Source organism: Pan paniscus, chromosome 8, assembly GCF_029289425.2.
Source record: "Pan paniscus chromosome 8, NHGRI_mPanPan1-v2.0_pri, whole genome shotgun sequence".
NCBI lineage: Eukaryota > Metazoa > Chordata > Mammalia > Primates > Hominidae > Pan > Pan paniscus.
Window position 1 is genome coordinate 59407170 of NC_073257.2, and position 25452 is coordinate 59432621.

General features: G+C 51.6%; 2 protein-coding genes across 10 annotated transcripts in view; both read left to right on the forward strand.

Moving 5' to 3' along the window:
• LOC100969124 (anthrax toxin receptor-like) overlaps nucleotides 1-25452 on the forward strand; it is a 748177-nt gene that overhangs the window by 411843 nt on the left and 310882 nt on the right.
• On the forward strand, nucleotides 165-7775 carry GPRIN2 (G protein regulated inducer of neurite outgrowth 2). Of its 9 annotated transcripts, none has more exons than XM_055092727.3 (5): nucleotides 194-326; nucleotides 2129-2239; nucleotides 2759-2798; nucleotides 5286-5407; nucleotides 6077-7775. In XM_055092727.3, exons 4-5 carry the CDS (start codon nucleotides 5342-5344, stop codon nucleotides 7457-7459), a joined length of 1449 nt encoding a protein of 482 aa, XP_054948702.1. In that variant the 5' UTR covers nucleotides 194-326; nucleotides 2129-2239; nucleotides 2759-2798; nucleotides 5286-5341; the 3' UTR covers nucleotides 7460-7775. The 9 variants fall into 9 exon arrangements, with proteins under 9 accessions (XP_034786328.2, XP_054948702.1, XP_057154846.1 ...); XM_057298866.2 differs by lacking the exon at nucleotides 194-326 and adding an exon at nucleotides 787-1449 and having other exon boundaries at nucleotides 2113-2239; XM_034930437.4 differs by lacking the exon at nucleotides 2759-2798 and having other exon boundaries at nucleotides 165-326.

The window sequence follows — 25452 nt, forward strand, 5'->3', positions numbered from 1 at the left end:
AGTGGGGACCCGGCCTGAGGAAAGGTCGGGAAGGAGGGGTGGGGGCGCGCGGACGCAGATCCCGGGGCGCGGCGGGGCGGTGGCAGGCTCCAGAGTGGGACGGGCCCAGGTGAGCGAGGTCTCCGCCCGCCGCCCCGGTGCCAGCTGCCCCGCTGGCCCCTCCCTGTACCCGGCGCTGGCTCCGCGGGCCGGGCCGACGGCGGCGGGCGGCGTCTCGCGCCCAGGCCAGGTCGGCTCCGGCTCCATCTTGGGCCGCGGCACCTGGCACCTGTGGCGGCCGCAGGAGCAGCGCTTCCCCCGCCTGCGCGGCCCCGGCGGGCGAGAGGGTGAGAGGCCGGCTCCGCGCGCTCCCGTGGGGGCGGGGGGCGTGGTGGGCGGCACCTCCCCCTTGCTGAGCCCCAGAACCCACTCCTTCCCGCTGCCTGCGCTCAGACCCCCGGCATCCTGGCCCCTGCCCAGCGCCCAGAGCCCCCGGTGGCCGCATCGCACTCCCCGCGCTCCGCCTCTCATTGTCCTGTCCTGTCCCCTCTTCCACGTCTCCTCTGCCCATCCTCCCATTTTCACAAGTCTGTCCGGGACCCTGTCTCCTTCGGCCTCCACCCCTGCTGCCATCGCTCCTCCCTCTCCCCTTCTTCCTTTTCCCCTCCCTCAGCCTCCTGCGCCGCCTACCCCGCCCCCAGCCTTGCTGCCCTTTGGCTCCTCCTGCCCCGCATCCTTACCCCGGCCCACAGCCCCATTTGCCTGCAATCGCTGCCTTTGCTCCTGAGAAGGTCTGTAGCCTCGTTTCGGGCCCGTATTGAGCCCCCTTCTCCCTAAGTCCGGGTGGGCTTTGTGCAGGAGGGGCGGGAGGGGAGCTGTTCTGGGCGAGGCTGCGTGGTGCGGTGCGTTCAGGCCTTTGGCCCCGCAGCAGGGGCGGCCTGTGCTTGGCGTGCAGAGTGCAGCTGGGTAGACGCTGTTACTGCAAACGGGCCTGTGTGTCCCAGGCTGGGGCATGAGTGCTTGTGAGCGTGCAGATAGGGACACACCGGCCGCCTAGGCTGCTTCTAGGCCGGGGCACCCTCCCCACCTAGGTGCCCCCCAGGGATTGTGGGCAAATCCTCCCCAGGGGAGGAAGCTCAGGGGCTGTTGGGCGCCTAGGCCTCTTCCTGGTGAGCAGAGCCTCATCCATGGGGCCACTGACCCCACAGTTACCCCAGAACCCTTTCCTGGCACAGCTTGTGACCCGGGGCATGTAGCCCCTAAGGCACGTTCATTGTGAAGGGCAGGTTTTGTCTCCTCCAAACCCTCCCTTTAGGAATGCTGCCTGCTGCTTTGCCCAGAGTTGGCCCTGAGTGTTCCTATCAGGCCCCGTTCACTCTGGGGTGGATTAAACCACCTCCTGGAGGGTGCTATATCCCCACTGTGCAATGGGGGTTTGTGCTGTGTGCATTCCTGCCTGGTCCTTGAGAGGTAAGGTCCATATTTTAACATAGAACCAGTTTTCCTGCCTGATCATATAGGTTTGCTTTTCCTGTTTTGGTTTTGCCGGACACATAAGTCATCATCCAAATGCTTGCCACTTAACTAGAGGGGACTTGGGCCAGGCGCTGTGGCTCATGCCTGTAATCCCAGCACTTTGGGAGGCCGAGGCAGGTGGATCACCTAAGGTCAGGAGTTCGAGACCAGCCTGGCCAACATGGCGAAAACCCCATCTCTACTAAAAATACAAAAATTAGCTGGGCGCCATGGTGCACGCCTGTAATCCCAGCTGCCAGGAGACTAAGACAAGAGAATCACGTGAACCCGGGAGGCAGAGGTTGCAGTGAGCCGAGACTGAGCCATTGTACTCGAGCCTGGGAGACAGAGCGAGACTCTGTCTCACAAACAAACGAACGAACAAAACCAAGAGGGGACTTAGATGGATGCCACAGTGTCGTCTGAGATGGAGCCCACTTGTGGTGGTCTTGGTAGTCCCCTGGGCATATCCCAAAGGCCTGGGCTCCTCTGCTGTGGCAGCATGGCGGGAGCTGGACTCTCTACGTTGACTCAAAGGTCTCTATGTTTGGGCTAGTCTGGAAGTGTCTGAGAACTGGGGGCTTTTACTCAAAATGACATTGGTTGATTGCTACATAGGTGGTTGATCTTCCAGTTGCTGACAGGTGGAACCTGAGGCAGCAGGACAGCCTGGCATTGGCCACGGGACATCGGCCACAACCATAGCAACTTCGGCATCAAATGGGGCAGGAGAGAGAACATTAAGGTATCATTCAAAGAATACTAGAGGTCTTGGATACTTCTGTATGCCTGTTCTTTATCTTGTCCTAAAAGATCTTCCGAGGGTCCCTTTAGGGCAAAACCAGAACCTTCTGTGTTGTTATAAAGGCAGGGTGGGTGTGCCATTCTGGGCATTTAAAGTGCAGACTCTAGACTTGTATGCATGCGTAGCCTTCTAGGTTAAGATTTAAAATAGGCTCTGGGAAACCTAGTTTGGTGATAGGGAGACTGGGGACACTGATGGTGACCTGGTCCTAGGATGGGATGAAGGTAGCGAGGATGGGAAGCAAGAGGAGGCTAACCTTTGGGGTGTCTTAATGACTTCTGAAAAGGGCCTCTCTGGCCCCCAGTACTAATACTTGTTATACCATGAACTTAAGCTGCTCTTGATGGGAGGGGAAAGAGAAGATTATTGTTAACAAACACTGTTGCAGACAGTGCACATGCTGTCACATTTAGTCTTCACAACAACCCTGCAGGGTGGGGATTTACTTCTCTTTTGCAGATTGAAGAAACTGAAGCTCAAAGAAGTTAAGGGTCCACCTGTGAGTACATGCACAGGAAGGGGAAGAGCCCCCATTGGAAGCAGAGCCCTGCCCCTTCCTCCTCACCCCTGGCTCCCTGGGAGGCCCCTCCTCTGGCCCAGTCCACAGCACTGTGACAGGCAGTGTGGAAGCCTCTTTCCCCCAGTACTCCCCTCAGAGCCCTTCCTTCCTTCTGAGCTGGGAAGGCCAGGTTGTAGTTAGCCAGGCCAATCCACTGGGGTTCTGAATTAGCCACTTTCAGCTGTGTGTTCTTTGACATTTCTGAGCTGCTCCAGGCCTCAGTTTTGTCACCTGCCACTTGTGGAGGGGGAATGGGGAAGGGAACCAATAGATACATAGCCCACACGGGGGTCTCTGGGTGATGACTAGCCCTGGGTGCTGGGCAGCCCTCTGGTGAGACAGGCACAGTGGGATGCTCATTGCTCATGGCTTCTCAGTGGATCTTGGTGGGGGTCTGAGGACCTCATTCCACCTGTCTCCTCAGGGGCCAGAGGCTGCTGGCCTGGCTGTTTATGGCCCCCCTCCCTGGGAGGGTGGTGGGGTTTGGCCAGAGGCTGTGTGGATGTCCAGATGGGGCCTCCCTGGGGTCTTGGACCTGCAACTGAGTGGTTGTCTCCCTGCCAGGGGCTGGCAGTGACCACAGCTGTCCCAGTCAGGAGGAACACCTCCTGCCCTCCTCATTCTTGCAGCCTCAGGAGCTGCTAAGAAGCATGTTGGGCAGGTGGAGATCCACTCAGTGACTTGTTCCATGGCATGTCATAAGCACGATTGGCAGGGCCAGGCCAGATCAGTAAAAAGGGTGAGAGCTGCGAGGCATAGGCCTGCTCAGTGCTCGAAGGGGAGAGGAGCTCAGATGCCCCACAGGTGTGTGCCCTTGGGGGTCACTGAGCCTCTCTGAGCTAATGGAATTCTCCTGTCTGTAGAATGGAGCTAATGACTGTCTCAAGAGGTTGCTTGCACAGTTATATGAGACAATGTATGCAAAGGATGTGGCACGTGCCTGGCCCTTGGCGAGTGATCAGGCCCTGGCAGCTGTTATTATCATCGCTGTTACGGGCTTTATTGCCCTCCTTTGTTTGTATGTCCATCTTAGAGCTCATTGAGGGCAGGGTCTGGGTCAGAATTCTCTCTTGGCTACTCCTCCTCTTCCTGATCCTCCCAGGGACAAGTCTGGCTTCAGCCCCATGAAGCGGCTGGGATGGGACATCCTTACCAGGCCGGGGCTGTGTTCAGAGCTGCACAGTCCTGTACGGTAGCCATTAGCCTCATGTGGCCAGTTAGATTCAAATAAAACTTAAACATTCAGTGTCTCAGTTGCAGTAGCCCCCTGCCGAGTGCTTGGTACCCACATGCCATTGGTGCCTACCTATTGGACAGCACAGGGTAGAATCTTTCCATCATCGTAGGAAGTTGTGCCGAGCTGGAGTCTCAGGGACTACAGCACCAGTATCATCCTCACTGTGGCTCAGCAGCCACCAGCCATCTCCTGAGTGCTGGGCTGCCAAGACATTTGTAATTACACAGAAACCGAGTCCCACAGCCCTTCCCGAATTTCCTCTCGGGTAGCCTTGCTCACCTGGTCGGGGAGGTTGTTTCCTAGAAGTCTTTATAAGCCTAGGGTGGGAGGGCAGGGCTGGGATTGCCCAAATGCAGCTGCTGCCTCCTGTCCCCACCCTGTTTCTCCCACCTCTCCTGCCTGGCAAGGAGTCCCAGAGTGATCTCCCTAATTCACTGCTGTGGCCAGGGCCGAGGTGGCCCAGACACTTTGACCCCACTGCTCCCCTCATATGCTCTGGACACATGGCCTCTTTCCTCCTGCCCACTCCGCTCTCCACCTGAACACCTTCTTGCTTCTCTCATGCCAGGCCTGACTTACGTGGCTGGTCCTCCAGGGAGCCTTTTCTCATCTCTCACCCTACGTGAGCTCTCCTGCCTTGGCGGTGCCCTCCCTCAGACCCCATTTTTGGCACTCAGTGCCCTCCTCTGTGGGTGTGTTCTTGTATTTGCTTGTTCTCTTAGTCAGGCACACAGCAGATAATCCTCTGAGTGCCGACGACACATCAGGTCAGTGCTGGGTGTTGGACAGCCAGAGGGGAGCAGGCCACAGGCCAGGCTTTGCCAACTTCAGGCCTGTGGGAGGCTGACAGTTGGCCAAACTGTTCCATGCAGGCCCAATGCTCAGTCAGGGATGAAGGCTGCCTGGCTGGAGGGTCGGGAAAGGGGCCCCAGGAAGAGATGCAGAAGTGGAAAGGGCCAGAACTGGCTCTAGGCTGCAGCTGCCAGGTCCAGGGTGGTCTTTATGGCTGGGGGAAGTGACAGCGATGGTACGGAGGGTGGGGGACAATGAGGATGCAGGTACACTGGGCAAGAGGGGGTTAAATGTCATGCAGGATAGGTCTGATTGATGGTACTGGGTGGGCATCTTATCTCACTGCTGCACCATCCCCAGGGGTACAGAAAGGTCTGAATGAATCCCATGTTCCCTAGCCCTACAGCTGGGCACGCAGTAGGGGCTCAGGAGATGCTGTGGAATCAATGACCAGATGCTGAATGAGTCCCTCATGGAAAAAGCTGATGCATGGGGCCTCTCCTTGCCCCTGGAGCTAGAGGTAGGAGTCAGGGAACCCCAGAGACATGCCAGCTCAGCAAGGCTAGGCCAAGGAGGATGGGGGTGGTTGTGGAAGCCCAGGGTGATTCTCAGTGTCCTCTGGTCATTGCTCCCTCGTCCTGTGAACTTTCTCTGAGCTCCCACTCTGTGCCAAGGAGACCCTGTCCACAGTGAGTTGGATACTGCCAGTCCCAGGTGGAAGTAGCCCAGGATTCGCCTGTCCAGCTGTGCCCTTTAAGAGGCCATAGTGCTTCCGTGCTGGTTGACCAAGAGCTGTTATCCCACAGCCCCACCCCCTAGGGCTGCAGTTTCACCCCCAAAGCCCCAGCAGATTTGGCCCTCTCCCTTCCCCTCCCACACAAACCAGCCAGTAAAGAGTCAAGAGCTGATAGAGTGGCGGCCTCCAGGACCCCACCCTAGGGCAGATTCTAACTGCTTGAGACTGATGATGAGATAATTTGCAGTGTCATCCTTGTGTCTAATGTGAGATGACCTTGATTTGAAGTGTCTGGTGTCTTGTCACTGCCTTGCATATGGTTCTGACCAGTCAGGCAGGCTGGGACTGAAGGTGGCTCCCTGGTGAACCTAGCACTGTGGGAGTTCATAGTAGAATCGGCTTAGGTGCTGCCACCCAACTCAACTCCACTCCCTCCCTTTCTCTCTTCTACAGGCAGCCATGAGCTCCAGCCGCCCCGAGCCGGGTCCCTGGGCACCCCTGAGCCCCCACCTTCAGCCCCTGTCCCAGAGCTCTTCCAGCCTGCTGGGTGAAGGCCGGGGACAGAGGCCAGAGCTCTGCAAGACTGCCAGCAGCACCGTGTGGCAGGCCCAGCTGGGCGAGGCCAGCACCAGACCCCAGGCCCCGGAGGAAGAGGGGAACCCGCCTGAGAGCATGAAGCCAGCATGGGCCTCTGGCCCCGAGGCGCGACCCAGTGCTGGAGGCCACTGGCGGAGCAGCACTGTGGGCAATGTGTCCACCATGGGCGGCGGTGACCTGTGTCGCCTGCGGGCCCCTAGTGCTGCTGCTATGCAGAGGAGCCATTCAGACCTGGTCCGTAGCACCCAGATGCGGGGACACAGTGGTGCTCGGAAGGCCAGTCTCAGCTGCTCAGCCCTTGGCAGCAGCCCTGTCCACAGGGCTCAGCTGCAGCCAGGTGGTACTTCTGGCCAGGGTGGCCAGGCCCCTGCAGGCCTGGAAAGGGACCTGGCTCCTGAGGATGGGACTTCTAACTCAGCCTGGATGCTGGGGGCGAGTCAGTTGTCGGTGCCACCACTAGACCTGGGGGACACAACTGCCCACAGCAGCAGTGCCCAGGCTGAGCCCAAAGCTGCTGAACAGCTGGCTACCACCACCTGCCATGCTCTGCCCCCAGCTGCTCTACTCTGTGGCATGAGGGAGGTGGGGGCTGGTGGCTGCTGCCATGCCCTACCTGCCACAGGGATCCTGGCCTTTCCCAAACTAGTGGCGTCAGTGAGCGAGTCTGGGCTGCAGGCTCAGCATGGGGTGAAGATCCACTGTAGGTTGTCTGGGGGGCTCCCTGGGCACTCCCATTGCTGTGCCCACCTTTGGGGTCCCGCTGGGTTAGTCCCAGAGCCTGGCTCTAGGACCAAAGATGTGTGGACCATGACCTCAGCCAATGACTTGGCCCCTGCAGAGGCATCCCCGCTGTCAGCCCAGGATGCTGGTGTGCAGGCGGCCCCAGTGGCGGCCTGCAAGGCTGTGGCCACCAGTCCGTCCCTGGAAGCGCCTGCGGCCCTGCATGTGTTCCCAGAGGTAACTCTGGGGTCCAGCCTGGAGGAGGCGCCGTCCCCTGTGCGGGATGTGCGATGGGATGCTGAGGGCATGACATGGGAGGTGTACGGAGCTGCGGTGGACCCGGAGGTGCTCGGTGTGGCCATCCAGAAGCACCTGGAGATGCAGTTTGAGCAGCTGCAGCAGGCGCCCGCCAGCGAGGACAGCCTGTCTGTGGAGGGCCGGAGGGGGCCGCTGCGGGCCGTCATGCAGTCCCTGCGGCGCCCCAGCTGCTGCGGCTGCTCCGGCGCGGCCCCCGAGTGAGGAGCTGTGGCCCTTGGAGCTGGCCTGGGCCCACTGACTTAGTCCTAGACCTGGGCCAGGGACGGTGGGGGCTCCGTGCCCCCTGGACCCACCGGCAGCTGGGCACATCTCTCACCTGAATATCAGCTGCCTCCAGACCACAGGACTGCAGCCTGGGGCTTCTGCTCCCACACAGCTGGGCTGTTTTCTTAAGGGCTTGATTTCCAAGGGCCACATCTCTGCACCTTCTGGGCTCTGAACTTTGAGACAGGGCTTTAGCACTGTGCAGAGGGGAGATCCTGAGTTTTCTGTAAAAAATGACCTTTTGTTCACTCCACCCTCAGAACTCTGCCATGTTGCCTCGTCAGACTCTTGGTGGCTTTATTTGTAATCAGTGCTGAGAAATAGTGAATTCTCGACATGAAATGTGAGGCCCCAGTGACAGTGACTGCCCAGGTCTTTAGGGAAGGGGACTGATGTTATCAGAGGCCTCCTGTGTGCCACATACTGTGCTTGTCCTGTCTTCACCTCTTCATCCTGGCAAGGCTTCATTTGGCAAGGCTGTAGCCGATGTGCCCCATGCTGGACAGCTTGAAGAGGTGGGACTGAGATCCAAAGCCAGGGCCGACTGAGCCGGGGGTGTTTCCCTGTAACATGTGCCTGGTCCAGTCAGTGCAGTCATGTATGAGGAGAATTTACTGAGCTCATACTCTGTGCTGGGTTCTGTGGATTCTGTGGTGAATGAGACAGAGGCTGCCCCTGCCCTGGCTGAGCTCATGGTGTGGGTTGGGGATGGCAGGGGAGGATGCTGACCATTACGGAGGGCTGCCAGGCTTCCAGGGTCATTGTGTCAGAGGCTGGCCTGAGGAAGGGGAGAATGGGTGGCCACCTGCCCTAAAATCAGTTACAAAGCCTAAAATTGCACTATTTTCACCTCATTCTGTCGGCTGAAGGATTTCTCCCCAGCTGGTGCAGTTTGTGGAAGGAGGGAGGGCAGGAATGGAGGGGGACAGGGAAGGAGTTTGCCCTGGCCCTGGGGTAGGGGCTGTGAGGCTGTGGGGGCTCGCTTGCCCACATGACCTGACCTAGGCTAGGCAGTGGGGGCCAGGGGCCTTGGAGAGACAGAAACACGGGGGTTTGGCACAGTCTGACTTCATTGCCCAAAGATTTCTCAAGGCCTGTGAAGAATGGGAGTGGGCTTGTGTTCTTGTCCTGGGTATTTGTCTTGAAGATCCTAAGCTCCCGTGACACAGCCCCCCAATCCACCCTTGTGAGGGACCAGAGGGCTAGTGTGGGGTCATGGCCCATGACCTGGCCTGTTTCTGGAGCCTCTTCTGCACCTAGGAGCCCAGGACCCCCACAGTGGTGGCTTACTTTTCCCCATCCTCAAGGACCTGGTACTCATTGAGGTGGAAATGACTCATGCAACAGTTGGTGAATTTGTAAAGCAGGAGTGGCATTTTAACAGGCCACAAGGACAAAATGACAAAGGCGTGCGTCAGGTTAGATGCCTCCTGAAGCCCAAGGATGGACCATTCTCACCCGTAAACATGCCTTTCCCATATGCATAGGTGCACCCCTTGGGATTCTGGGGCTGTCAGTCTCTTTGTGTATGGTGCCAGGGCAGGCAGCTCACGTTCTGGGGAGTGACACATGGGTATATGCCATCTTCATGCCTGGCTCCCCATGGAGTCTCCAGGAACCCCAGCCTGTTAGGGCCACATGAGAGAGAACAAATGGCTATGGGTACATGGGGAGGGACCTTTCACACAGGGCCACAGCTAAGTAGGGTCTTGAGGATGCAGGGGTTAGACAGGTGGGTGGAGAGAGGGCAGGACCTGCCCAGCAGATGGAACAGCCTGGTCAGATACTTGGATGTGCCTGTCCTGCCCGGGCCATGATGAGTTTCTGCAGTGGCAGCTCATTTGGAGCGTTTGTTGGGTTGGGAGGTGACCAGGGGTCCCCATTGTGAAGATCCTGATGTAAATGAGGAAAGGAACTTTAGGGGAACTGTGGAAGGGGTTCTGAGGTGGGACCAGATTTCAGTTTAGAAATATCCATTTGGCTTCCAGTGGAGATGTGCCAGGTGACACCAAGGAGGGGCCTGTTTAGGGGCAATGGAGTGGGCAGCTGGGGGCTGGGTTCATACACGTGCACACACACGCATACACAGGCACACATGTGTGCAATGGATTTGGGGAGGAGGCATTTCAGGATGCTGAGGTTTCCAGTTTGAGCAAGAGGAGGGTGAGGCCATTACCTGGGACAAGGTGAATGGCATGTTCAGCAGGTGCAGAAAGGGCCACATGCCACAGGGTTTGGCTGGGACCAGTGAAACCTACTTCATGAAGAGACTTTCTTCTGTGTCACGTGCAGATTCTCATGCATTCACGCTGGCTGGGTGCCACTCTGTGCTACCTCCATGCTGCCCTGGCTTGCCAGGATGGCAGGCCGGGCTGGGCTCAGCCAAGCTCCCACTCACCTCATCGTCACTGAGATGAGTATTTGCAGAGCGGTGCTGGAATCCAACACCTGTGTCTTGGCTGGGGCCCCAGACGATTCTCCTGGCTAAACCATGATCCTTGTCTCCCTAGCCCAGTTGCACAGCTGCTGCTGACAGGTCTACCTGAAGTGACTGCAGCCTCATTTCTGATTGGAACTGGAGACCCCTCCCAACCCCCCTTGCTGTGCCCTCTCCTGGGACAGGCCTGATGCCTGCAGTGGTTTAGGGCCCCAGAGCATGGCCAGTGGTTTAGTTTACAGATCTCCTCCCCTTGGACTCTAGATTTCTAGCCAGACTTTCTGGGTCCCTTTCAGGCCCTGCTCTGGGAGGTGTTGGAGTTCACTGTTGATGTGTTTGTTTGGCTTTGAATTCAAAATAGATACAAATTTGGAGGTGAGAGCTTTGCCAGACCCCAGCAGGGATGGGGCATTGGTCCTGGCTGGTCTTGTTTATTTTGTCCTGGTAAATTCTGTTCTTTGGAGCATAAACCCTGGAGTCCTAGAGCCCCTTGCCTCAGCAGGAATCCCCCCTCTGTCTGCTCCAGGGGCTCCCTGCTTCTGCCCACCTGCTCTCCTTCCATGGCATTCAGGACCCCCAACAGCTGAAGCCTCTCTTCATATAGCTTGTCCCCTCTGGGCCTGCCTGTCTTGTGTCCAGGACACAAGACATGCATCCCTTGTCTGGCCCCAGGCTGCCATCACTGTCACAAGAAACTCATAGAGTAGAGCTGGTCTGAGGTCACAGTGCTGGTGGTGGTGGAAAAGCAGGGATGGCCTGTTCCACTGTGATCTTACCTCCTGTGTCACCTGGATTGGGTCTCTGTCCCCTTAGACATGCTAGATCCTAACTTTACAAGGGCAGAAGGGGTCTTCTACACGCAGGTCCCAACACTTTGGGCTGGGGTTGGCCACCGTAGCTTAGTGGGCTAAAGCTGGAGTTTGAATCTGGATATATAGGATCCACACCTATAGCCATGTGATCTTGGGCAAGTTACAAGCCTTGATCATCTTCCTCATCTGTAAGATGGGGATGACAATGGTGCCTCCTTCACATGCTTGGTGTGGAGATTAAATAGAATAACCCAAGTAGTGCCTGGCACTGAGTTAGTGCTCAGCACACAGGCTGGTAGTGTTGGGCACCCCTCTCATAGCCACATTCAGGGGCCACCTCTTACCCTGCCAGCTTGGCTGTGATCACAGCCCACATCCCACTTCCTTAAAAGTCCCTTGTTCAGAGCCTCTTTCCAGGTTCCTCGCCCCACAGCTTTGCACCCTGCCTGGGACTTGGCCCTCTGGCTGGGGCTTCTGAAAATGTAGTTCCCAGAGTGCATTGAGGAGGGCTACCCTAGCCCTCACCACTCATCTTGGGCTGGGTTCCCCAGAAGCTTCTGCTGAGATGAGGATGCTGGAGTTATTAGGGAGGGGAGAGCAAGTTAAGGGAGGGACAGAAGGCAAGGCAGGGTGTGATTTCAGTCCAAGCCAGACCCTAAAGGGGAGCCCTGGATGCAGTCCCACCTCAGAGTAAGGACTACCCAGGGGTGAAGATGTAGCCTCCAGGCACTTCTGCTCTCTGGCAGGCAGGCTAGGAAGCTCTAGGAGCCCCAGGGTAGGTTTCTGCATGGAGTCGTAGGGCCTATTTTGGGGGAAGTTGTGCACAGAAACCACCAGAGGGAGTCACAGGCATCTGGGGGTGCACCCATTGACATTTGCATCCATGTCATGCCAAGCTTGTAGCCCACAAATGCCCAACCCTTTTCTCCATGCATTGCTCTGTCTCAGTTTTGTTCACGCCAAGCAGCCTTGGTTAGTTAAATGCAGAGCTTGGCATTTGCCCATGTTAAATTCCTTCTCCTTTTTCATTCTGGCCTGGCCTGGTTTTGCCATCTGAAGCTATGACGAGTCCTTTATCAGTTTTCAACCAACTTGTCAGGCAGGGCAGGGCTGGTATGAAGCCCAGGACATATCGCTGGGACATCCCATAGGTCTGTGAGATTCCCAGCTCCCTCCAAATCCACACGGTCATCATGGGCAAATTAGTTTAAGTCTGATCTGTTAAGATCCAGATCTCTCACACCAACAGCACACACCCCTTTTTCTCATGGCCATGGAAGGAAGGTAGCATAGCCTGACTCGAGTCCTCGTTCTCAGCAGAACTGGTTCTGTGGTGGCCACTTCCCTTTCTCAACTTTTACCTACTTCTGTTTAATAGGTTGTTCTGCAAGTCTGAGAGCAACAGCAAGCTTAGAAGTGTGGACTACTCGGCCTGGTACAGTGGCTCATGCCTGTAATCCCAGCACTTTGGGAGGCTGAGGCGGGCTGACTGCTTGAGCTCAGGAGTTCGAAACCAGTTTGGGCAACATGGAGAAATCCCATCTCTACAAAAAATACAAAAATTAGCTGGGCATGGTGGTGTGCATCTGTAGCCTCAGCTACTCAGGGGGTTGAGGTGGGAAGATGGCTTGAGCCCAGGAGGTGGAGGTTGCAGTGAGCCGAGATAGTGCCACTGTGCTCCAGCCTGGATGACGGAGCCAGACCCTGTTTCAAAAAAAGAAAAAGACAAGAAAGAAGTATGGACTCTACCTTCTTGCCCTTGTGGAGATTGGGAACTGCCTGCCCTTGGCCTCTTTCCTGTCCATCTTGTATTATGAAAGGCTGTTTCTGGCACACCCGGGCTCCTCTGTGTGGTTTCTGGGAAGTGACTGAGGGCCAGGGGAATGGAGCCCCTCTGCAGCCGGCCGCTGGTACCTTCCCTATTGAACCCTTCTTTAGGTTTGCTCACTCTTTTTGATGGGTGTCTTTCCAAAGCTGGCTGGGGACCTCCCTGATTGAGAGACATGGGGCTAGTTCTGTTGCTGTGGCTACACGGGAATAATAAAGCAGAAAAACACCTGAGGAAAGCTGATGTTTACTAAAAAAAAACAAGCGAAACCAAAGTGACGTGGGCCCATAGGATTGGGGATGGGTGGTGGGGTCTGACTCCCTTGTCCCAAGAGTTGGGTGAATGCCGCCTTTGCTCACTTGTGCGGTCACTCTCCAGGACTCCTGCCTGGCTTCTCCCACTCCAAGCCCGAGATAGCCCAGCAAGGAGGAAGGTCTGGCCCCAAAATACGAGCTCCCCAAGTGAATATCCTAAAATTCAGCTTTCATGGCCCTACTTTATTGGGAGGGAATGTGAAAATTGTGGGAATATAGCCATTGACATCTGGGGCTCAGGGCAGGGGAGTGTGTCTAGTTTTAAGGTGTGCGCTTTTAGCCATGCAGTCATCGCGCAGTCTGTCCTGCCTGGAGCTTTTCATTTCCCTGCAGCTTTCCTGAGAAAAGACAGAGTGTGCTTTCTCTGCATCCTATGAACATGGCCCCAGGACTGCAGCGCCTCTGTGTGTACACAGCCAAGGACAGTCGGGGGACCTCTGCTGGTCCTGCACCCGCTGCCCTGGGTGCTCTGTCATCCCCATCCCCCATTTCTCTTTAATCTGTTCTTCTTTTGTGGTTTCATGTTCTCTTTGTTCTGGGTTATTCAGAACCTGTCTGCCTCCCCACTGTCCATTGTACTTGTTCCTGCCTCCTCCTGCTTTGTGCCAAGGATTTACTTGCCTTCGCCTTCTGGCTCCATACAGTAGTCTCTCTTCTTGCAGTCTTGGCCATTCCCCCCACCAGGCCCCCAGCTGTGGCTGTGTCTGGGTCTTGGCATTTGTGATTTACATGGGTCTAGGCCCTTTCTCTCCACCTGTCCTTCCCCTCTTTGGACACAAACCAAAACATCTGAGCATCTCCTTACAGAGGGAGGTCTCCCTGGGGTTGCTGTGCCAAGTTTCCATTGCTTTTGCCCAGAATGAGAAATCAGTTGTCAGTGGCCCTGCTGGGTGAATGGAAGGACTTTGGTTGGGCTGGAAGGGCACACCATCAGTCCTAACTTTTGGTGGCCCTTGTTGGGGGCTGGCTGGCTAGGCTGCTAGAGAGGTATATCAGGTGGGTGGCACCCATCTGCTGGCTTTAGGCAGGCGATCTCCTCATCCATGTTTTCAGAATCTTCTTGCATGGTTGTAATTGGGTTGGGGTGTGGCCTGAGCCCCTGTGGGGACACACTGCACTGTCCCACCTGTGTGCTTCTCTGCTGTCAGGAACTGGATTCGTGTCCAAGAGCCAGGGCTAGGGACTAGAGGAGGAGATTTCTGTCTTTGACCCCTCCATATTAGTCCGTTTTCATGCTGCTATAAAGAACTGCCTGAGACTGGGTAATTTATAAAGGAAAGAGGTTTAATTGACTCACAGTTCCACGTGGCCCTGGAAGCCTCAGGAAACTTACAATCATGGCAGACAGCGAAGGAGAAGCAAGGCACCTTCTTCACAAGGCAGCAGGAAGGAGAATGAATGCAGAAGGAACTACCAAACACTTATAAAACCATCAGATCTCGTGAGAACTTACTATCACAAGAACAGCATGGGGGAACCGCCCCCACGATTCCATCACCTCCACCTGATCTCTCCCTTGTCACATGGGGATTATAGGGATTACAATTCAAGATGAGATTTTGGGTGGGGACACAGCCAAAGCGTATCACCCTCCCAGGCCTGAGCAAGGCCCAAGCAGGGAGCCTCTGTTGGGGCTGGAACCCTGGGAGGGGTAGAATTCTCCCCTCCACTCAGATTTGTTCCCTGTTGCTGCCCACCTGGCCCCTCCCCTGCAGCCTTCTGCCTGGCCTTCTCTCTGTTCACTTCTCATTTTTAGCAGTCAACAGACTGGGAGATGGTGGCCAAGGGTGTCATTTTGTACACAAGCTTTGTGGCTTTTGTAAGCCCAGCCTGCAACTCTTGAGGAAAACTCTTTGGTTTGATTTTTTTTCTCTTCAGAGTTGGGAGTATTCAGGGAGAGGGGCAAGGGCTTCTTGTGAAGATTTCAATTCTTGAAGGGGTGGAAGCCTCCTGGGCTGGGGGAAGGGGTGGGGCAGGAACCAGCAGGGGTGTGGACACAGGGGGCTGGCACCTGGGATACCGTAGGACAGCTGAGCAGGAAGTCGGATGCTGCTTTATTGAAATTTTTGATATTTTATCACTTTTTCATTAGTTTTTATTTTAAAACACTGCTTTAAAATAATTAAAATATGATTTATCTTGGTTACCGAATCACTTAGTGTTGCCTTAAATTTTGCGCCTAGTCCCTGCCTGACCTTTCCTCCTCCTCTCCCAGGGCTTTAGGTACTCTTAGTCCCTGTGTCATAGGGACTGGGAGCAGATAGGCCCCTCCGCCCACCCCACCCCTCCCCCACCCCTCCCCCACCCCTCCCCCACCCCTCCCCCACCCCTCCCCCACCCCTCCGCGTTCCTACTCTAATCTCCTACCCTGATCTGCGGTGCAGGGCGGCGCTGGAGAGGGTGGCTTGCAGCTGATCCCGCGGTCTGGTTTGCGGCTAGGTGTGTGTCCCCGGACTGGCGTGGGTCCCGGGCCAGGCGTGGTCCTGGGCGGCGCGGCCCGTGACAGGACCCGACGCCTCCTGGTGGGCATTTCGCTCCAAGCCGGGACCCTCGGAGCCTGAGGGGATTCGGGAGGGAGGAGTCGCCGTGGGGCGGGGCGGGGGAGGGCTCCCAAGGCCCCGAGCTGCAGTCCCACCCTCACCGACAGGACCGTCCCTGCGCATCCCCCACCCTTCTTCATCTTCGGGCGCTCGGGCTAACCTGGACAGCAGGGCGGAAGCTTCCAGAAAGGACAGAGATGGAGAAGGTGGGAAGGGTGGGGCTCAGGCAGGGGACACCACGGCCTTAGGAATGGAAGACAGGCCCCACTTACCTCTTCGACTCCAGATGCAGCTCATCCTCACGAGGGGCTGGATGAAGAGGCCTTCCTCTCTTTCCCCCCTAAGCTGTGCCTCTGAGCCTCTGTGCAAATATGGTGGTGCAAACCTTTGGTCTGCCTTCATCATTTTGTTGTTGTTGTTGTTGTTGAGACGGAGTCTTGCAGGCTGGAGTGCAAGTGGCACAATCTCGCTCACTGCAACCTCAGCCTCTGGGTTCAAGCGATTCTCCTGCCTCAGCCTCAGCCTCCCGAGTAGCTAGGACTACAGGTGCGCACCACCAGGCCTGGCTAATTTTTGTATTTTTAGTAGAGATGGAGTTTAACCATGTTGGCCAGGCAGCTCTTGAACTCCTGGCCTCAAGTGATCCACCCTAATAAACTTGCTTTCACTTTACTCTGTTGGCTGGCTCTTGAATTCCTTCCTGGGTGAAGCCAAGAACCGACGTAGCCTCCCAGGCTGAACCTCAGTTTGGGGCTTTACCCCATGACACCCGCAAAGGGCTGGGCTTCCTTTCTTCTTGGGGAGGGGGTCAAGGAAGTGGCTGTATCTTGAACACCCATTCCTCTTTCCTTCCATGCGCACAAGGCCTCTCTGAGCTGCTGTCTTCCTTAGGACACTTTCAGCTACAAGTAACTTAATTTTGAACTGAAAGCTAGCTGAACAATTATTATAGAATGTTCACCTTCCCACTGAAGAATTTAGGAGGTAACTGGCTTCTGGGTGGGCTGTGTGGCTCAGTGTGGACATGGATTCAGGTTCTTTCCATATTTGTGCTGTGCCATCTTTAGAGCGTAGTGAAGGCTGTCCTTACCCCCACGATGGCTGCTGCATTTCAACTCTGGAATTCAGTTGCTGGAATTCACACTCCAGTCTGTGTGACTCCAGGGCGGTCATTTTGTTTGTCTTTTCAAAAATGAAAGTAATACGTACTTATGATAAGAATTTAAAACAGTACAGACCTCGGCCTTTTGTTTTATTCATGATAGGAATTTCAAATACTGTGTAAACTGAAGGTCTGATCCTTGCCCTTGTCTGGAATTCCCGCAGATTACCACTGAAGATGTTAATAATTTCCATGGGCCTTCCACAAACTTCCTTGGTAATCACAAGCTCAGACCTCTGAATATTCCATACAATTGAGATCCCACTTAGATACTATTCTGTATTAATTCTTTAAGATAGGCCAGGCATGGTGGCTCATGCGTGTAATTCCAGCACTTTGGGAGGCTGAGGTGGGAGGATCACCTGAGGTCAAGAGTTCCAGACTAGCCAGGCCAACATGGTGAAATCCTGTCTCTACTAAAGATACAAAAATTAGCTGGGCGTGGTGGCGGGTGCCTGTAATCCCAGCTACAGAATTGCTTGAACCCAGGAGGTGGTGGTTGCAATGAGCTGAGATTGTGCCGCTGCACTCCAGCCTGGGCAACAGAGCGAGACTCTGCCAAAAAAAGAAAAAAAAAATTAAGATATGTCTTGTAGATAATACTGCCACATATAACAATATTTTCTTTATTTTCTTCCTGGGCATATTGTATTGCATAGTATACAAGTGCCTTTTAAAATTAAACCAGACTTCTTTTTCTGGACTTTATGTTACACCTCACATTTTTTTTAACTTAATAGATTTATTTCTTAGATGAGATTTAATTAAGAGAAAAAGTATGCAGAAAATACAGAGTTCCCCTACACTTTCTCACTGTCATACACTTTCTCCTATTATGAGCTTGCATAGTGTACAACATGGTACATTTGTTACAATTAATGCACCAATATTGATGCATTACTGTTTCCTAAAGTTCATGGTTTAAAGTTTACTCTTTGTGTTGGACACTTCTCTGGATTTTGAAAATCCATGTGGTGTATCTCCCACTCCAGTAGCATACAGAATAGTTGGACCACCTAAAAATCCCCTGTGCTCCATCCATTCACCCCTCTTACCTTCCCCAGGACTCCTGGCAACCACTGATCTTTTTACTGTCTCTATAGTTTTCCTGAATGTCATAGAGTTGGCTTCATGTAGCATGTAGCCTTTTCAGACAGGCTTCTTTCACCTAGCAATATGGATTTAAGCTTCCTCCATGTATTTTCATAGCTTGAGAACTCATTTCTTTTTAGCGCTGAAAAATGTTCTGTTGTCTGGGCATACTGCCATTTATTCATCTACCAAAGGGCATCTTGGTTGCTTTGAGGTTTTGGCTATTATGAATAAAACTACTATAAATATTCATGTGCAGGTTTTGATGTGGACATATGTTTACTTCAGTTGGTTAAATACGTAGGGCAACATTGCTGTAAGACTATGTTTAGCTTCATAAGAAACTGCCAAACTATCTCTGTACAATTTCGTATTCCTACTAGCAATGAATGAGAGTTCCTTTTTCTCATATAAAAATAAATATCCTTGTATGTATAGTTTTATGTTCAGGTGTGAGTATATCTGTAGGATAAATTTTTCATCAAGTGGTACATGTAAAATATCTACCGGTATTGGCAAATTGCTCCCCAGAAAGATTGCACCAATAATACATGAAAACGCATATTTTCTCATACCCACGCCAATATTTGATTGTTAATCGAACTTTAATATTTTGGCTAATTTGATAAGTGAGGAAACAATGTCTTCCTGGTTATTGTGATTTGCAATCTGTTCCCTGTGAGTGAGGTTGTGTTCTGCCGGACTGCGTGAGTGAGAATTCCTGTTCTGGCACTCTCAAGCTGTGTGATGCTGGGCAAGTTGCTGAACCTCCCTGGACGTCAGTTTCTTCATCTATAGAATGAGGATGGTAATGGGTCTTTACCTTATTAATTGGATTGGAGGATTTAATGGCATCATTCATGTAAAGTGCCAGCACAGTTCCTGGCTCAAAATAAGGGCCAAGTAATTGTAAGCTATTATTATTCTCCAATATGTTCATAAGCATTTGAATTTCTTCATTTTTGATCTGCCTATGTTCATATCAATTTCCCAGGATTTTTTCTTATTGATTGGTTAGAGCTCTTTGTATATTAATAACATATGTTTTTTTTTTTATATAAGTTACAAGTATTTTTTTATTCCAGTGTTTCACTTGTCTCCTGTTTATCAGATCCTGGCTCCAAACCAGTGCAACATCCTTCTCAGGGACACAGCATTTTAAATCTTACAAAGCCCCTCATTTCCCATCTGTCATTTATGTCTCAGGACATCCACATGAGGCAAGCTGATGTGTTTTTCAGTAAAGAAGGAGACTTTATTGACCAGGCAGGGCGAGTGACTTGCCTAAGGACACACAAGGAATTAGTGGTTTGTACAGACTGAAATGGAGGGTCCTGGCCCCTAGGTTCCACCTCCTCCACTCTTAGAGAAGGGGAGAGGGAATCTGGAGGTGCAGGAAGGAAAAGGTCAAGGTCATCATGACAGACAGCCTCACCCCATCCCCTCTCAGAACCCAAGAGCCTGGGTCCTTTTTTTTCTGTTAAGCTCTGACCATTCTCTCCTGATAAATCAAGGGAAGAATGCGAGTAAAGGGTATGTGTTACTCGGGCGAGACTCCCTGCTTTGAAGGTCTAGGAGGGGAGGTATGTGTGTGAGTGTGTGTGTGTGAGTGTGTGTGTGTGTGTGTGTGTGCATTCTTTCTGTCAAGTTGCCCAGCAGGTGAGCTGAAAGCTGGCTCTCTTAACTTGGGGATGAGCAATACAGTCAGGTCTCAGTTCGTCATTTTCCAATTTCATCAGCTTTGAAAATGTTTTAATAATAAAATCCAAGCATTTGATTTTCCTGACTAGTTTATTCTGATTTATTGGCTATGCATGGTGCCTGAAGCTCCTCCAAACTCCCAAGGGTATCCCTGCATGTCTCAGGATGTCTCTTAACCCAGTGCCATGTGAAGGACAGAACCTAGACCAGGCATTCAGAGCCAGGTACCATTGTGCCTACCCTACTCACTGCTAGATGATGCTAGTGAGGTGCTGACACCTCTCTGGGCTTAGTCCCTCCATTGTAAGGCAAATGGGAGGCCTGCTGCCTCTGCCTTGCTGGGTTGTTGGTATGGCTGAAATGAGGGGATGAAGGTGATGTGGAAAACTTGATAGGAGAGCGGCTGCCATGTGTCCATTCTGGTCTCCTTTGTCTCATGTCAAGCCCAGGGACTGGTTCTTTTTCTCTCTTCGGATCTGTGACTTCTGGGAATCCTGCTTGCCTCGGTGCCCCCTGGTGAGGTGGTGCCATATAGGTTGCTTTAGCACATCACCGAGAGGGACTCTCCAAACCCTATGCTAAGTGTTCACCGCCACAACACTTGCATTTGGGCCAGACCAGGCTAGGGTACCTAACCATAGCTTCCTGGGTTCATTTCACAGGGTAGACAGCAACTGAGAGATGTCCAGGGAAATTTCCCTTTTTAAGAGATGGGGGTTCTGGGGCCCATAAGGGCAGGAAGTATCCCTAACCACAGGCAAGTTCATGAGGCCCATAGGGAGTAGGATGGAGCCAGTTGCCAGGAGCAGGGAAAGGTTCATGTCTTTGCTCCTCCATGTACCCAGGGACTCAGCACCACCTGCAAGTTGATGGAAAGGCAGAATCTCAGCACACTCTGAGCCCCTGAATCAGAGTCTGCATTTTAACAGAACCCCTAGGTGAGGCAGAAGCCCATTACTCCAGTATCATTCATTCATTCACTCACCTAGCAAACATGCCTGAGGCCGACTCTGTGCCGTGCCCTGTGCTGACGAAGACCAGCCAAAAGACCTTGTTCTGGTCTTCCTGAAGCTCAGGTGGAGCAGACACCCCAACGGCCAACAAATGTGAAGATTGAGAACTGTGATGGGAGCCTGAGGTGGGAGCAGCTAAGCTTCCCTGGGGAATTGGGGGTCAGGGAAGTAGTCCCAAGAGGCTGAGTACCTCCTGTGTGGCAGGGGCAGGGTGGCCTTTGCTCCCTAGTATCTTTTTTTTTTTGAGATGGAGTCTCACTCTGTTGCCCAGGCTGGAGTGTAGTGGCGCTACCTTGGCTCACCGCAACCTCCGTCTCCCAGGTTCAAGTGATTATTCTGCCTCAGCCTCCCAAGTAGCTGAGATTACAAGTGCCCGCCACCATGCATGGCTAATTTTTGTACTTTTGCTAGAGACGGAGTTTTGCCACATTGGCCAGGCTGGTCTTGAACTCCTAACCTCAGGTGATCCACCCACCTTGTCCTCCCAAAGTGTTGGGATTACAGGCTTGAGTGACTGCGCCCAGCCTGTGCTCCAGTATCAAAACCTGCAAGCACCTACAGAGTGGAGGGTGCTATGGTCAGGGTGGTGCTCAGGTCCAGACTGATGGAGGAACCTGAGCAGGGGCGGGGAGGCATTTCAGGAAGAGGGAGCAGTTGCTCCTGCACAATTTTGTTGCATCGGGCCAAGCAGGAAGGCTGGAGAGGTGAGGAAGAGCCCCGGGGGGAAAGCATGCACCATCAGGGAAAAGTCAGACATTGCCCTGTTGCTAAAGGCACTCCTGGATGGGTTTTAGCCCGGGGAGACCAGAATCAAATTAGGGTGTATAGAAAGACCATGATATCACTTTGATGGGGAGGAGAAAGAGGAGAAACAGGAGGACTAGGAGGGAAAGCCGAGGTGATTTGACTCAGCATGAGTGAGATGTGGGGCAGGGAGAGAGAGAGAAGGACACAAAGAGAGAGACAAGGAGAGACAAAGGGGAGAGAGAGAGAGACAGAGGAGAGAGAGAGAGAGAACAGAGAGACAGAGGAGAGAAAGAGACAGAGGAGAGAGAGAGGGGAACAGAAGAAAGAGAGGCAGAGAGACAGTGAAGAGAGAGAGAGAGAGATTGAGAGAGAAACTTTGCATCCGCAGGCCTGGGCCCCGTGCAGCACTGACAGTGGTAGGCAGCCGACGTGAAGCAGGAGGCACAGGCAGGGAGGATGGACACAGCACCTCCCACAGCTTCTGAGTCCTTGGTGCAGAATGCTTATGGCACTTTTCTTCGTTCTTTCTTAAGACTTATTTAGTACTTATCTTTTCTCCTTTACTCCATTGTGAGCTTCCCAATGATAGGGGCACTGTCTCTCTCATGTCTGTCTTCCCACATTGCTTATATCTAGGATGGGAAATGCAAGGCTCCCAGGCAATGCTTAGTTAAAGGGGCAAAGGGCTGTGGCCTTGTCTCAAGTCTCTGCCAGGCTGAATGCCTAGAACTTGGCCCTCAGGAGGGCCTGAGCCACTGTGGGACACAGACTTTGAAAAGGTGAAACAGCCACCAGCCAGGGGTGAGGAACTAACGGCAGACACATTGCCTGATTTTAAGATGTACTATAAAGCTACAGTAATCAACTAAGTGTGGTATTGGTAAAGAATAGACATAGATCAATGGAACAGAATAGAAAATTCGGAAGCAGATCCACACATGCACAGCCAATTGATTTTCAACAAAGATGCAAAAGCAATTCAATGAAGATAATCTTGCTAACAAATGGTGCTAGAAAAATAGAATACCCATATGCAAACAACTTATTTATTTATTTATTTATTTTGAGGCATGTCTTGTTCTGTTGCCCAGACTGGAGTGCAGTGGCGCAATCTCTGCTCACTGCAACCTCCGCCTCCCAGGTTCAAGTGATTCTCCTGCCTCAGCCTACCAAGTAGCTGGGATTATAGGCATGCACCACCACGCCTGGCTAATTTTTGTATTTTTAGTAGAGACAGGATTACACCATGTTGGCCAGGCTGGTCTCAAACTCTTGACCTCAAGTGATCCGCCCACCTTGGCCTCCCAAAGCGCTGAGATTACAGGCATGAGCTACCACGCCCAGCCTATTTATTTGTTTTCTTTGTATAAATTTAGGGGGTCCAAGTGCACTTTTGGTACATGGATGTGTTGCATAGTGTGAAGTCTGGGCTTTTAGGGTGGCCATGACCCGAATAGAGTGCACTGAACCCTGTAAGTAACTTCTCATCCCTCACCCTGCTCCTACCCTGCTGCCCTTCTGAGTCTCCACTGTCTATTATGCCATGCCGTATGTCCATGTACACACATTATTTAGCTCTCACTTGTAAGTGAGGACAAGCAGTATTTGACTTTCTGCTTCTGAGTTATTGCCTTAAGGTAATGGCCTCCAGTTCCATCCACGTTGGTGCAAAAGCCATGATTTCATTCTTTCTTATGGCTGAATAGTATTCCACGGTGTATGTGTACACACACACACTCATCTATAAAATATATTTTCTTTACTTAATCATCTGTCATATACAAAAAAGATTTATCTTGATTCATACTTCGCAGCATATATAAAAATGAACCCAAAATGGATCACAGGCCTAAATGTAAAATTGAAAACTAACAGATACAAACAAAGAAGAAAATGTGTGACCAGGGTTAGGCAAATATCTCTTAGATGTGACACAAAAGCATGGCCTACAAGAGAAAAGTGAATAAACTGGCTATCTTTTTTTTTTTTTAATTATTATTATACTTTAAGTTCTAGAGTACATGTGCACAATGTGCAGGTTTGTTACAGATGTGTACATGTGCCATGTTGATGTGCTGCACCCATTAACTCATCATTTACATTAGATATATCTCCTAATGCTATCCCTCCCCCTCCTCATCCCACAACAGGCCCTGGTGTGTGATGTCCCCCTTCCTGTGTCCAAGTGTTCTCATTGTTCAATTCCCACCTATGAGTGAGAACATGCGATGTTTGGTTTTTTGTCCTTGCCATTGTTTGCTGAGAATGATGGTTTCCAGCTTCATCCATGTCCCTACAAAGGACATGAACTCATCATTTTTTATGGCTGCATAGCATTCCATGGTGTATATGTGCCACATTTTCTTAATCCAATCTATCATTGTTGGACATTTGGGTTGGTTCCAAGTCTTTGCTATTGTGAGTAGTGCCACAGTAAACATACGTGTGCATGTGTCTTTATAGCAGCATGATTTCTAATCCTTTGGGTATATAGCCAGTAATGGGATGGCTGGGTCAAATGGTAATTCTAGTTCTAGATCCCTGAGGAATCGCCACACTGTCTTCCACAATGGTTGAACCAGTTTACAGTCCCACCAACAGTGTAAAAGTGTTCCTATTTCTCCACAACCTCTCCAGCACCTGTTGTTTCCTGACTTTTTAATGATCGCCATTCTAACTGGTGTGGTGGTTTTGATTTGCATTTCTCTGATGGCCAGTGATGATGAGCATTTTTTCATGTGTCTGTTGGCTGCATAAATGTCTTTTTTTGAGAAGTGTCTGTTCATATCCTTTGCCCACTTTTTGATGGGGTTGTTTTTTTCTTGTAAATTTGTTTGAGTTCTTTATAGATTCTGGATATTAGCCCTTTGTCAGATGAGTAGATTGCAAAAATTTTCTCCCATTCTGTAGGTTTAAACTGGCTGTCTTTAAAATTAGAAACTTCTAAGCTGGGCACAGTGGCTTATGCCTGTAATTCCAGCACGTGGGGAGGCCAAGGCAGGAGGATTGCTTGAGCCCAGGAGTTTGAGACCAGCCTAGGCAACATAGGGAGACCCTGTCCTTATAAAAATAAAAAATAAAAAAATTAACCTTGTGTGGTGGCATGTGCTTGCAGTCCTAGAAACGTAGGTGGCTGAGGCAGGAGGCTGAGGTGGGAGGATCACTTGAGTCCAAGAGGTCAAGGCTGCAGTGAGCCATGATTGTGCCACTGTACTCCAGCCTGGGCAACTGACCAAGAGCCTGTCTGAAAAACAAAATCCAAAACTTCTGCTATTTGAAAGACACAGTTAAGGAAATGAAAAGACAAACCATGGAGTGGAAGAAAATATTTTCAAAACACATATCTGATAAATAACTTATATTAAGGATATATGAAGATCTCTCAAAACTTAACAACAAGAAAACAAGCAACCCAATTTAAAAATGGGAAAATATTTGAACAGATGCTTCATCAAAGGAGATATATGACTGGCCAATAGTTATGTGAAAAAATGCCTAACATGCTTAGTTATCAGGGAAATGCAAATTAAAACCATAAGATCAGACCAATGCATACAAAATGGAGTGGCTTAAAAAAACCCTAACAGTACCAACTGCCTTGAGGGTTGTCAGTACCAACTAAGAACTCTTGTACACTGCTGGTAGGAATACAAGATGGGATCACCACTTTGTCAAACTCTGTGGAAGCTTCTTATAAAGTCAAACAAACATTTACCACATGACTTACCAAACATACTGCTAGGTACTTACCCAAGAGAAGTGAAAAATTATGTTTGCACACAAGCCTATACACCAATGTTTACAGTAGCTTTATTTATTATCACCGAAACCTGTAAACAACCCCAAAGTCCTTGAACAAACTCTGGTATATTTATGCAATAGAATGCTTATCAATAAAAAACAATGAACTAATGATATTATATATATATATATATGTATATATGATGGATAAATCTCAAATGCATTCTGCTACGTGAAAGAAGCCAGACTCAACAGCTGCGTACCTGAATTATTTCATCTGTGTGAATTCTGGAAAAGGGAAAACTATTGGGATAGGAAATAAAGGAGAGCTTGCCAAGGGCTGGAGAGTAAGGGAAAGGCTGACTACAAAGAGGCTCAAATGGATTTGGGGAGTGAAAGTGTCCTATATTTTTACTGTGATGGTAACATGGTTGCGTTTGTCAAAACTCATAGAATTGTACACTAAAAAGAGTAAATTTTATCATACACTTATATCTTAATATACTTTTCAGAAAGCAAAGTATGTAATTATACAGATCAACA